Source organism: Coregonus clupeaformis, chromosome 29 (genome assembly GCF_020615455.1).
Source record: "Coregonus clupeaformis isolate EN_2021a chromosome 29, ASM2061545v1, whole genome shotgun sequence".
Taxonomy (NCBI): Eukaryota; Metazoa; Chordata; class Actinopteri; order Salmoniformes; family Salmonidae; genus Coregonus; species Coregonus clupeaformis.
Window position 1 is genome coordinate 20402864 of NC_059220.1, and position 13638 is coordinate 20416501.

General features: G+C 43.1%; 1 protein-coding gene across 1 annotated transcript; it reads left to right on the forward strand.

Moving 5' to 3' along the window:
• The first annotated feature begins 1444 nt into the window (after positions 1-1444).
• LOC121544284 (XK-related protein 6-like) lies at positions 1445-12242 on the forward strand. Its single transcript, XM_041854191.2, has 5 exons — positions 1445-1629; positions 1727-2176; positions 7324-7529; positions 7629-8046; positions 8189-12242. The coding sequence occupies exons 1-5, from the start codon at positions 1445-1447 to the stop codon at positions 8679-8681; spliced, it is 1752 nt and encodes a 583-aa protein (XP_041710125.2). The 3' UTR covers positions 8682-12242.
• Positions 12243-13638: the final 1396 nt, after the last annotated feature.

A 13638-nucleotide genomic window follows, 5' to 3' on the forward strand; every position in this document is an offset into this window, starting at 1 on the left:
GTTGAATTTGGGAAACCCAGCCCAGATGTCTGCATTCAGAATCACACAGTAGTTATCTAACAGTCCACAGGACTAAAGTTCAAAGCAGAGCACCAAGTGTCACATCAAATAAAATCACATACAATCCCGCTTCTAAAAAACTATTATTATTTTAATCTCAATTGAGTAGTACATCTTCCTCTCTCCCTCTGTCCAATTTGATATAAAGCTATATTGGCATTATGAAATATGCAAATATCGATATTGCATAAGAGTCCCTGTAGCCAATAGACTAGTGTGGTTTGTATCTGATACACATTAGGAAAAACATGGAGAAATAGGAGAATTGATTATAGAACAAATTACAACTGATTACCTCTCTCACTCTCTTCCCCTCTCTCCATCTCTCGTTCCTTCACAGACCAAATTACCACACTCCCCTTCAGCCACACTGGGATGGTAGTCATGGCAACAGAGAGGCTAATCTCCAGTGGACACAGAAAGAGAGAGGGAGAGAATGAAAGGGTGAAGAGGCTGGTTTGTGCTTTATCCCTCCCTCATCCCCCTCTTCTTAAATCCTTATATGTGCCCCTCCCCTACCCCCTCACTATCTCTCCCATCGCCCACCCCCTCTTCCTTCCTCTCTCCCTCTCTTTCTCTCTCTCTCGCCATCTCTTCTCCCCTCTCCTTCCTCTGGCAGGGCTCACACACACACACACATATGTTCTGGGTGATTAGGCTGGCTGAGCTGTTGGCCAGAAGTCTGCTGAGGGAGAGAAGAGAGGGGGGTTGGGAGAGTGTGTGTACAGATGTTCAAATGTTGTGTCTAGTCTTGCCGCTAGGAGGCGGAGTGTGTGTGAGTGTGTTCTGACCTGAGCTGAGCAGCGCAGAGGGCTCAAGCAGTGAGGTGGAGCGGACGGCTGTGGTGTGTGTGTGACAGGTTGAGAGACAGGCTGGGGAAGGCTGAAACGCTACCACAGCTCCACATGGATGAGGATTAGTTCACTGGCTTTTCACACACTCATGTCTCAACACACACACACACACGTCTCTTAGCCGGGAGATGCTGCATTACGTCATAACAAGCCACTGTCTCCCTAGATGACTGTGGTGAGCACAGCCATGTAGGAAATGCAGAGGGAGAGAGAGCATGGGGGATGAAGAGAGGCTGGAGGAGGAGAGGAATAGGATTCAACCGCTGCCACTGGTCGCAAGGAGCGCCTGGTAGGAGAGGGGATAGAGTGTTTCCTAGAGAGGAGGAAGGGAGAGGAGGAGGAGGGAGAGGGGCAGCCGCCGTCGTGCGGTGTCCGGCTCTGATGGCTCCTCGCTCCCCGGGAGAGTCAGAGACAGAAACACCGCTGCTGGGGGGGGGGACAGGAGGTATTTGGGAAGTGACGTGGGATCAGAGGAGGGTGTGTTTTGGTTCGGGACGAGAGGAGCGGGAGGAACATGGCCGCGCAGTCTGATGGAAAGGGAGGGGGAGAAACGGGGGAGGGTGTGGGGGAGGGGGGTTGATGGAGACACAGAGGAAGAATGTCAGCCTCTGGACTCTGCAGCCATCCACATCTGTCTCTGCTGCCACTCTGCTGTCTGCTACTGGGGCTGTCGCTCCAACTGCCTGGGAAACCTGCTGGGGGAGGACACTACTGGGTAAGTGTGTGTGTGTGTGTGTGTGTGTAGTATGATAATTGTCTCTGCTATTCTCATTTTGACCCTTTTACCATTATTATTATGCTCATTATTATAGAAGGATTGGGGGTACCAGAGTTGGCGGTGGTAGGGGTTTGAGGGAGACTCGCTGCCCGCCAGAGGAGGGTCTGTGGCTGGACTGTCTCTGGCTGATCCTGGCTCTCCTTGTCTTCTTCTGGGACGTGGGAACAGACCTACTTCTCGCTGCGGACTACTATGCCAGACAGGACTATCTGTGGTTTGGCCTGACGCTCTTCCTGGTGCTGGTGCCGTCGATAGTAGTTCAGATCCTGAGCTTCCGCTGGTTCGTCCAGGACTACAGCGGAGAGTGTCTGACCACCTGGCTGGGGACGGTGGACTGCAGCAGGGGAGGAGAGAGAGAAAAGCTGACCAGGCGAGGGCCAGCTGGCCACAGAGGGGTTTATCCTGGGACAGACCGGGTCAGAGTGGCCTCAGTATGGCTGTGGCAGATCACCATACACATTCTACAGCTGGGACAGGTCTGGAGGTAAGGACAGCGCATGCCCCCCTGTTCTCTCTCTTTTCAATCAATCAAATTTCAATCAAATGTATTTTATAAAGCACTTTTTACATCAGCAGTTGTCACAAAATGCTTATACAATAGGCGAAATGTGCCACCCAATATGTCCTACCCAATATTCAGAATAGGTTGATTCATTCCCCCCAATAATTTCTTTAAAATACAAATATTTGTTTTTAAATTGGGTCGTGGGCCCCCCAGATAGCATATGAACATGGCAAAAAGCAATGGCAAAATGTGTAGAATTCCTCTATGAGGAAATAGCAAGTATTTTTGAAAAGGTCTGTTTGAGATACAAGTGTGAGATGGTTTTTTCAAAGTTTCTTTCTCCAATTTATGCTTTGGCCACAAATATGAGTATAGGATGAGTCAACAACATTATTTGGGTATGAGTTAACAGAATATTAACTTTTAAAAGTGGACAGTTACTTTAAAACTGCAAAAATATATATCTACCTCATGGCAAAATGTGAAGAATAGCATGAGATGAGCTATAAAACAGCACATTTTTCTCTCTGCCCCATGGAAAAATTTGTAGAATTGCAGGAAATTAACTTTCAAACTGCTACATTTTCTCTCATCCTAATGGCAAAATGTGAAGAATACCATGAAATGAGCTATAAAACAGCACATTTTTATCTCTGCCCCATGGAAAAAATTGTAGAATTGCAGGAAATTAGCTTTAAAACTGCTAAATGTTCTCAGACTCATGAGAAAATGTGTAGAATAGCATTATAAAACTGCACATTTTTCTCTCTGCCCCATGGCAAAAGGTGTTGAAATGCAGGAAGTCATTTTTATTTCACCTTTATTTTAACTAGGCAAGTGAGTTAAGAACAAATTCTTATTTACAATGACGGCCTACCCCAGGCCAAACCAGGACGACGCTGGGCCAAACCCTTTTACAATTATGTTAGCACAGCTGAAAACTGTTGTGCTGATTAAAGAAGCAATAAAACTGAAGATCTCGTACAACGCTGTGTACTACTCCCTTCACAGAACAGCGCAAACTGACTCTAACCAGAATAGAAAGAGGAGTGGGATGCCCCGGTGCACAACTGAGCAAGAGGACAAATACATTAGAGTGTCTAGTTTGAGAAACAGACGCCTCACAGGTCCTCAACTGGCAGCTTCATTAAATAGTACCCGCAAAACACCAGTCTCAACGTCAACAGTGAAGAGGCGACTCCGGGATGCTGACCTTCTAGGCAGAGTTGCAAAGAAAAACCCATATCTCAGACTGGCCAATAAAAATAAAAGATTAAGATGGGCAAAAGAACACAGACACTGGATAGAGGAAGATTGGAAAAAAGTGTTATGGACAGACAAATCGAAGTTTGAGGTGTTCGGATCACAAAGAAGAACATTTGTGAGACGCAGACCAAATGAAAAGATGCTGGAGGAGTGCTTGATGCAATCTGTCAAGCATGGTGGAGGCAATGTGATGGTCTGGGGGTGCTTTGGTGGTGGTAAATTGGGAGATTTGTACAGGGTAAAAGGGATCTTGAAGAAGGAAGGCTATCACTCCATTTTGCAACGCCATGCCATACCCTGTGGACGGCGCTTGATTGGAGCCAATTTCCTCCTACAACAGGACAATGACCCATAGCACAGCTCCAAACTATGCAATAACTATTTAGGGAAGAAGCAATCAGCTGGTATTCTGTCTATAATGGAGTGGCCGGCACAGTCACCGGATCTCAACCCTATTGAGCTGTTGTGGGAGCAGCTTGACCGTATGGTATGTAAAAAGTGCCCATCAAGCCAATCCAACTTGTGGGAGGTGCTTCAGGAAGCATGGGTGAAATCTCTTCAGATTACCTCAACAGATTAACAGCTAGAATGCCAAATGTCTGCAAGGCTGTAATTGCTGCAAATGGAGGATTCTTTGACAAAAGCAAAGTTTGAAGGACACAATTTTTTTTCTATTAAAAATCATTATTTCTAACCTTGTCAATGACTACATTTCCTATTCATTTTGCTATATTTCCTATTCAAACTCATTTAATATATGTTTTCATGGAAAACAAGGACATTTCTAAGTGACCCCAAACATTTGAATGGTAGTGTGTATATTTTATGTTTGGGGGGGTTGGGTGGCCTTCCACTTATCCTTCCACTTATGCTGTGTTTTCAAAATACCCCTCCATCCACTGTATGGGGAAATTATTTTACACTTGCTGACAGACAAATCAATTGGGAGACAGTATGGAAAAATATATTTGGATCATCTAGAAACCCCAATCACCAATTAATTAATTAAAACATTTGCCATAGAACATATCTAACACCTCAAAAAAGATATCACATGGGTATTAGTCCATCCCCATTATGTAAGTTCTGCACCACAGGGGACCTTGGTACTTTTCAGCATGTGCTGTGGAAATGCCCGGGAGTGGTTGAATTCTGGGGGAAAGTCAACTGTCATCTCTGTACTTATAGATAAAATACTGCCATTAGATCCAATAGTGATGTTGCTTTGTGATGACGCCATGGAGAGTGTGGTTGGCAGGAACCACAGCTGCTAAGAAAATGATTGTACAAAGGTGGATTCAACCTCATCAGTTACCATTGCAAAAATGGCTGCTCCCATTTAAGGAAATTATACTTATGGAGCTCTCCACGGCCAGAATCCACAGGGCCAAGGTGTCCACTCTGGACACATGGAATAAAGCAGCAGCGGACATTTTTGAACTCTTAACCAACGGGCCTTTACATCCATGAATGTGTATCAATAATTTGTCACTATTTCTGAGACTATATGATGTATTGTTCAGCAGATTTACTATGTAATATTAATTAATTTGTTTTTATCTTATGATTTATTTTACATGCTATCAGATTGCCGGTGGGGGGGGGTGAAAAAAAGATATCTATAAATGTATTGTATGAATCCTATGAATTGAAATAATAAAAACTTGATGTAAAAAATTTACATACCCCTCCATATTCCCCTCAAAATACCACTCAAGAGAGGCATAATAAGTCATGTCAAACTGTGTAGAATTGCAGGAAATGTGTTTTAAAATGTCAAAAAGAAAATCAGGGGGTGGACCACCAGGGCCACCCGTCTACTGTTCATCCCCCAATATCTACACCACAATTTCGCCCTTGGCTTATACAGATACCCAGCCTAAAACTCCAAAGAGCAAGCAATGCAGAAGCACAGCGGCTAGGAAAAACTCCCTAGAAAGGCAGGAACCTAGGAAGAAACCTAGAGAGGAACCAGGCTGCGAGGGGTGGCCAGTCCTCTTCTGGTTGTGCCTGGTGGAGATTATAGGAGTACATGGCCATTTAGGCCATTCTCCTCACCTCTCCTCTTCTCTCCTCCCTTCACCTCTCCTCTTCTCTCCTCCCTTCACCTCTCCTCTTCTCTCCTCCCTTCACCTCTCCTCTTCTCTCCTCCCTTTACCTCTCCTCTTCTCTCCTCCCTTCACCTCTCCTCTTCTCTCCTCCCTTCACCTCTCCTCTTCTCTCCTCCCTTCACGTCTCCCATTCTCTACTATCTAATGAGGTCCATGTACTAGATCACATGTTAACCTCGCTGTGTGTGTACAGGTGGAGAACAAAAAGAAGAAAGAGCATCTGCCGCTGACACAAACACACACACAAAAACGCATGCACGCACACACTGGAAGTCAGTGAAGGAGGTGATATTTGGGATGTGAAATGTGATTGGCTGGCCTGGAACTAAGAGAGTTGGTGTGACCGACTGGATACTGAACACTGAATGTAGTTACAAAAACAAACATTTGTAGTTTAGCTACAGTAAGTATTAGCTAGGCTACCCAAACCATAGATTCAAACCATACACTAAATGGCTTATGTAATTAGCAACGAAGGGCACATTTGCAGAACATGGGCAGAACCTGCACTGACCTGAATAAAGCTTTTTTTTTTTCTCCATTCAGTTAAAACAGTTTGAACCTATTTGGGCTCAATCGATTTCTCTTGTGTTTTCTCTACACTCCCACTGTCTGACACAGCTAGCTAATTAGCTGGATAGCTATCGTGATAGCTAACTAGCTAGCAGAGCTGATAGTCACAAGGCTAGTTAGCCATCAGTCTAGAAAAACACTACATCAAAAAATCCTGACTGAACAGGTATGCCACTCCACTCGGATATCCTGTGTGTATCCCCCCTCTCTTTCTCTCTCTCCTTCTCTCCCTCTCTCTGTCAGATTAATCTTTAATGGCCTAGGTGCCTGAGGGAGATGTTGAGTGGGTTTAAGAGCTGGTGTGTGTGTGTGTGTGTGTGTGTGTGATGGGGATTGGGAGGCAGTGATCTGTGAATGAGAGTCTCGAACACTGAACTGAGGAGCGTTTGGACCGTCCAGAAACGTTAGACCAAAAATGCACTGAGCGGTCAAATACAAGTTGGGCTGGGGGCTCTGACTGTAAGACTCCTGTATGACTACTGTATGCCTGTTTCACACACACACACACCAGTGTGTGGTTTCTTGCATGTTTTTTTATAAAGGCCCACAGTGAAAACAACAACCCTGCCCCTCCCCCATGGTGTGTGTCTGCATGTGTGCGCACGTTTGTAACAATCTCCCTAATAGAGTCTTTCCCAGAGTGGTGTGTGTGTGGAATGGTTCAGTCTGATCACTGTGAGATGGAGGGAGAGAGTAGAATGGACAGAAAAAAGAGCTTGAACACGCATAACAGAAGTGAAGGGGGGAGGGGAAGGAGGGAGTGATGGAGAGTGAAAAGATGGATAGCGACATACAGATTCAACTCAAATAAATAGTTTCTCTCTCTTCTTCCTCTGTTGTGATGCGGCATCTTGCAGGTTTATCTGGTGAAATGTGTGTGTGTGTGCCTGCATGCATGTGTTTCTATGTGGCCAGTGAATTATTGATGTCGTATGAAATTAGCTCATTTGATGCAGCCCAGATGGTTGTATGAGCATGTCAACGCACATGCTCACACACACACAAACACACGAGAGAAACACAGACACACACTCACACGCACAGCCTGGGGCACTCAGTATTTGATCTAATTCATTCTACACAAACAGGCTCTATCGCTCTCTCTCTCTCTCTCTCTGGGCCATGATGAGATATTACTCTGGCCATAATTATTGACGTCTAACCTCTGACCCCCAGGTATATCCGTACATTATACCTGGGTATCCAGTCCCACCGTATGAAGGAGCATAAGGAGGCTCAGAGGAGGTTCTACTGGGCCATGATGTTTGAGTACGCAGACGTCAACATGCTGAGGCTACTGGAGACCTTCCTGGAGTCAGCTCCTCAACTAGTACTACAGCTCTGCATTATGATACAACAGAACCGTGCTGAGACTCTACAGTGTACGTATACACACACAGTTCACACACAGCACACACACACTCACTGGTCAACTAGTATTACAGCTATCAAGATGAGTCACTCCCTCTCTCTCTCCCTAGGTATATCTAGTCTAGGCTCACTTCTGTCTCTATCCTGGGTGTTGGCCTCGTACCACAAGCTCCTACGTGACTCCAGGGACGACCAGCGCAGTCTGAGTTATCGCGGTGCCCTCCTCCACCTTCTCTGGCGCCTCCTCACCATCTCCTCCCGCGTTCTCTCTCTCGCCCTCTTTGCATCCCTCTTCCACCTGTACTTTGGCATCTTCGTGGTGCTCCACTGGTGTGGCATGGCGCTGTGGGTGGTGCATGGAGGAACAGACTTCTGTATGTCTCGCTGGGAGGAGGTGCTGTTTAACATGGTGGTGGGCATCGTCTACATCTTCTGTTGGTTCAACGTCAAGGAAGGACACACCAGGGGACGCATGGTGGCTTACTACTCTGTGGTACTGGCTGAGAATACACTGCTCACCGGACTGTGGTATGTATAGGGACAGACAGACAGACAGACACACACCTACAGTATGCGTTTTATCTTCGAATAGGTGTATCTCTCATGATTGTACAGAGACAAATGTGTGTGCGTGTATATCATAACAGTTGTGTGTGTATGTGTGTTACAGGTATGTGTATCGTGACCATGCAGAGACAGACAGCTACGCGGTACCAGCGTTGTGTGGTGTCTACCTGTCCTTTGCAGGTGGAGTACTGGTGATGCTTCTGTACTATGGTCTTCTTCACCCCTCACGCACACACCCCACCCCGGCCTCGACCTGGTGTGATGAGCTGCTGTGGAGTAACCCCCTGCCCCCCTCAGCCCCGCCCACCCCAGGTTACCTGGCTGCCCCGTCCCACAGTGATGATGTCATTGCAGAAGGCTGTCTGCCGGTGTTCCAGGTGCGTTTGGAGCCCCCCACCTCAAGGCGTTTCGAGGGTCCTCTGATAAAGATTGACATGCCCAGAAAACGTTACCCGGCCTGGGACGCTCACTACGTGGACAGACGGCTGCGAAGGACCATCAACCTACTGCAGTACCTGACGCCTGCAGCCGCAGGCATACGATACAGGGACAGACCTCTGCTCTATGAACTACTGCAGTACGAGTCTTCTTTCTGACACACATACACACACATAGACAAACACACATATTTACATGTGCGCACATGTAACCGATGTGAAATGGCTAGCTATTTAGTGGTGCTCGCTAATAGTGTTTAATCGGTGACCTCACCCGCTCTGACCTAGAAGTAGTTGTTTCCCTTGCTATGCAAGGACCACAGCTTTTGTGGAGTGACAGGTAACGATGCTTCGAGGGTGACGGTTGTTCATCTGTTCAGAGGGTCCCTGGTTCGAGCCCAGGTTGGGGCAAGCAGAGGGACGGAAGCGACACTGTTACACACAAATGGGACTCTTCTCTCTGTTTTTATCTCATCTGTGTTTTGTATTCCTTTTTTTTCTTCCTCACTCTGCTGAGAAGACTGGATAGTGACAGAAGACAGCATGTCATGTTATTTTCAGGTCTTCATGAATAATACTAAAAGATAATATGAAACTAGAAAAAGATTGAATGTAATATAAACAGCTGCCTGAAAGCTGTCTCCTAGCTGTGAGTTTATATTTTCTTTAGTTTGGTAACTGTGATTATATATTTCCTTTAGTTTGGCTAACTGTAAGTATATATTTCCTTTCGTTTGGCTAACTGGGTGTGTATTCGCTTTAGTTTTTAACTGGATGTGTATATATTTATATGTACAGAGATGTGTGTGTACTGTGTGTGTTGTGACTGAGCTGTGAGTCTGGTAGTCAATTATGTTTGCTTGTTTGTCTGCTCAGGAAGGCACAACATTACAGAACGTTAAGATAGATATGTATTGTGTAGAACAGATAAGATTTTCTGTCATGTAGAATATGGATATGTCATGCTCTTTCTGATGACCTCATCCCTGAGGTTGTCATGTTGACAGAGACCTTTACCTGACTACATCTGACCATCCCTCCACCAATCAACACTAACCCTCCACCGATCAACTTTATATGGTGCAAATATATATGAATATATATATGTGAACTTTATCTGTTAACTTCATTTGGTGCAAATATATATGAACATAATATGAACTTATTTTTTTGGCAAATATATATGAACATATATGAACTTCATATGGTGCAAATATATATGAACATATATGAACTTCATATGGTGCAAATGTATATGAACATATATGAACTTCATATGGTGCAAATGTATATGAACATATATGAACTTCATATGGTGCAAATATATATGAACATATATTAACTTCATATGGTGCAAATATATATGAACATATATGAACTTCATATGGTGCAAATATATATGAACATATATGAACTTCATATGGTGCAAATATGTATAAACATAATATGAACTTATTTTTTGGGCAAATATATATGAACATATATGAACTTCATATGGTGCAAATATATATGAACTTCATATGGTGCAAATATATATGAACATATATGAACTTCATATGATGCAAATATGTATGAACATAATATGAACTTATTTTTTGGGCAAATATATATGAACATATATTAACTTCATATGGTGCAAATATATATGAACATATATGAACTTCATATGGTGCAAATATATATCAACATATATGAACTTCATAAGGTGCAAATATATATGAACTTTATTTATAAAAGCAATAATACACTTGAGCGTATGCATTTGGAGTGGACTCAGCGTTCTACATTTGACCTTAACCTCTCTCTGTTTCTGTTCTGGGTGAAAAGTAACAGCAGGTAAAGGCTCTGAACTTTGTGGCCAAAGTTTGAGATGCAATCAGTTCAGAGATTAGGCTGTATTGATCCAGGTTCATATCAGAATCTAGTTTTATAAAACATTTAAAGTCAGTCAGTGAGTCATTCTGACTGGTGGTCAGGACTTCAGTCTGTCAGGCTGAGCTTGAGCCAGCTCTTATAAGCACAGAGCAGGTTAAAGGTACACTGCAATATGACATCATCATACGGGTCAACTTCCTGCTTACAGAAATCAACAGTAAAATTAATTTCTGCCAAGACTTCCACTATAGGCTCTGTCTAATGGGGACACGTCTCAAGGGAAGGTACCCATTGAGAAGAAACATATTTGGAAATCACACTGCTGTGTAGGGATGAATATACGGGATAATTCATATTTATCCCGAGAGTCCCAGGAAATACCCCAAAAATCTGAAGTGCCCTTTTAAAGTGTTTCAAACCAAGATATGGTCACTATGCCAGGGTTATCCCCAAATAAGAGGGGTGCTGTGCCACCTTGTCGGCTTGGCTGTGCCACTACATAAAGATTACAGAGAAAATGAAACTGATATTTAGTAATGATAGAGTAACTATCTTTGATCACCAATGACATTGTTGTGAATTGCGAAACAGGCCGTTCATAAATTATCAATTCAGAGTATTTCAGCAATTGGCCATCTCGACACAAAGCGTGCTCAGGACGCACAGAGCGCACCCCGAGTATAGCGTTGTCCAATCATACAAACTTTGTAACGGCAATCAAACAAAAGTCAAATGACCAAAGTTGCTAAACTTGCTAGATATCTCCTATATTTAGCAAAATCGAGTTGATGATTATACAGACAGCTCATGAATAACGGGCAGATGACAAGTGGAAATAATTTAATTATCAAGGTATCTTAACATGGGCCTACTCTGCTTTGAAAATATCCATATCTACTCTCATACCGTTTGTTGATCACACACACTCTACCGAAGCTCTCATATGGGCAGCAAGTACAAGATAGCACAGAGAAGCGGGGGAAATGTTATAGGGCTATTTTGACATGCATAGGCGAGAGATGTGCTTTGATAATGCAACTTATGGTTCAGAATAAAGTTCGGAATTTTCACGTGAGTCAGGATTTTGGGTTTCAGTGGGATTGGGAATGGATAGGAAAACAGCCTAGGCTCTAGGACAGGAGAAGATAGCATTTTCCCTCACGCCTCTCTGACTTCATGTCTGTGACAGAGATTCCCATGTAGTGAATTGTGCATAAGCCTATCAAATGTGACTGTCTGAAGAGTCACAATGACAGCTCAAAGAGGCAGATGTTATTTTATAGCCTATACTGTAGGGCTTTCCTGTAGGGTTTATTAACTGCATTCAGGTCACATGTGCAGTCCGGCAGTGTCAGTTATGTGTGTACTTTGAATTTATAGCAACTTTGTGTGAAGTAAATACACAAGGCTTCCATGAAACAACCTGTTTGGATAATGTGCTATTATTTATTTTTGTATAATCTGCTGCCGCGCATGTTGTGCATTTTGTGGAATTGCATTAGTGTGACATTGGGGAAAAATGTTTTAATTTCTCGGGTCTTGTCATTTTATCTTTTCGGCACAGTCCCGGGATCCCGGTTACCCATGTAAATTCCTACCACTGTGTATTATGATGATGTCATATTGTTGAGTCTACCTTTAACCAAACTTAACATGGATGTATTGTACAGGTATGATATAGAAGTTATGACATGATAAGTCATTATTTCCTTTGAACTCACGAGACCCCCTTGAAAACTAATTAGTTGGGTTCATCTCAAGGAGTTTAAAACTTCTTAAGGATCGGACCCTTTTTTTCAATTTTCGCCTAAAATGACATACCCAAATCTAACTGCCTGTAGCTCAGGACCTGAAGCAAGGATATGCATATTCTTGATATAATTTGAAAGGAAACACTTTGAAGTTTGTGGAAATTTGAAATTAACGTAGGAGAATATAACACATTCGATCTGGTAAAAGATAATACAAACAAATAAACATGCAAGAGAAAGGCCAGACAGTGATGAAGGATTCTAGATGTAATTTAGATGTTGTCCACCAGATGGCAGCAGTGTGTGTGCAAAGTTTCAGACTGATCCAGTGAAGAATTTCCTCACTACACAATATTTTGTATCAAGTCTGCCAGGAGTTTTCCCAAATGTTTTCAAGTACATAACTATAGAGAACATACAAAAACGCTATGGTAATACAAAATGTAAGTTTGCACACTTCCAGGAATGTCATAAATGATGGATCATTAGCTTCCCTACAGAAAAGACACTAACCTTCACACATTTAATTTAGATGGCTGGGCGGGGTGGGTGTGGAGTCAGAGGTCAAACTGTAGAATCCAGTTCCTACATTTGAATATAAAAATAGATTTTTCAAACAAAACTACACTACATTTTATCTCTGGGACCCTCAGGATGACAAATCAGAGCAAGATTACTGAATGTAAGTACATGATTTACCTTCAGAGGTGAATGTACCAAACCAGTTGCCGTGATAAAAGTGTTTTGTTGTTGTGCACTATCCTCAAACAATAGCATGGTCTTTTTTAGCTGTAATAGCTACTGTAAATTGGACACTGCAGTTAGATTAACACGAATTTAAGCTTTCTGTCCATATAAGACATGTCTATGTCCCGGAAAGTTGGCTGTTGTTTACAACACCATTCTAGTCACATATCGCATATTGAGCAACAACCGTCCCGTGTAAGGGACACCGATCCTGTAGAGGTTAATAAATAAATACATTTAAGTGTTTTTATTTGGTGAGGGTTTATGTTTTTTCTAATGTTGATGTGTCAATGTCCCTAAGCTTGGACATTTCTTTAGGGTACTCTCGTTGCCCCTACCAATATTGATTCTAGCTACGTACTGCTGATTTATGTTCTTCCATTTAGAATGTCCAAACTGAATGAGAATGATGAAAACAGTGTTTAATAGGACTTTGATATTGTGTTGTTTTCCTGAGTCTGCTGTATCTGGGACTGTTCAGAGGGGTATACTACAACATAGAATCATTGAATTAGCCAGCTAAAGCCTTTTTGGTTCATTAAGAAAGCTAAACATAGATATGTCTTTTTGATTGTTCAGTCCATTAGACCATGCCCATTTCAAGCTAAAAAAAAAAAAAAAGTATTTCAAAATATTCAGGCAAGTTAGCTGGCTAACTCCTTGATCCAGCTTTGTAGTATACCCCTCTGGAGGGTTCAACATTTGGCGGGCTAACTTATTGATCTTGCTTGGTGACGTACCCC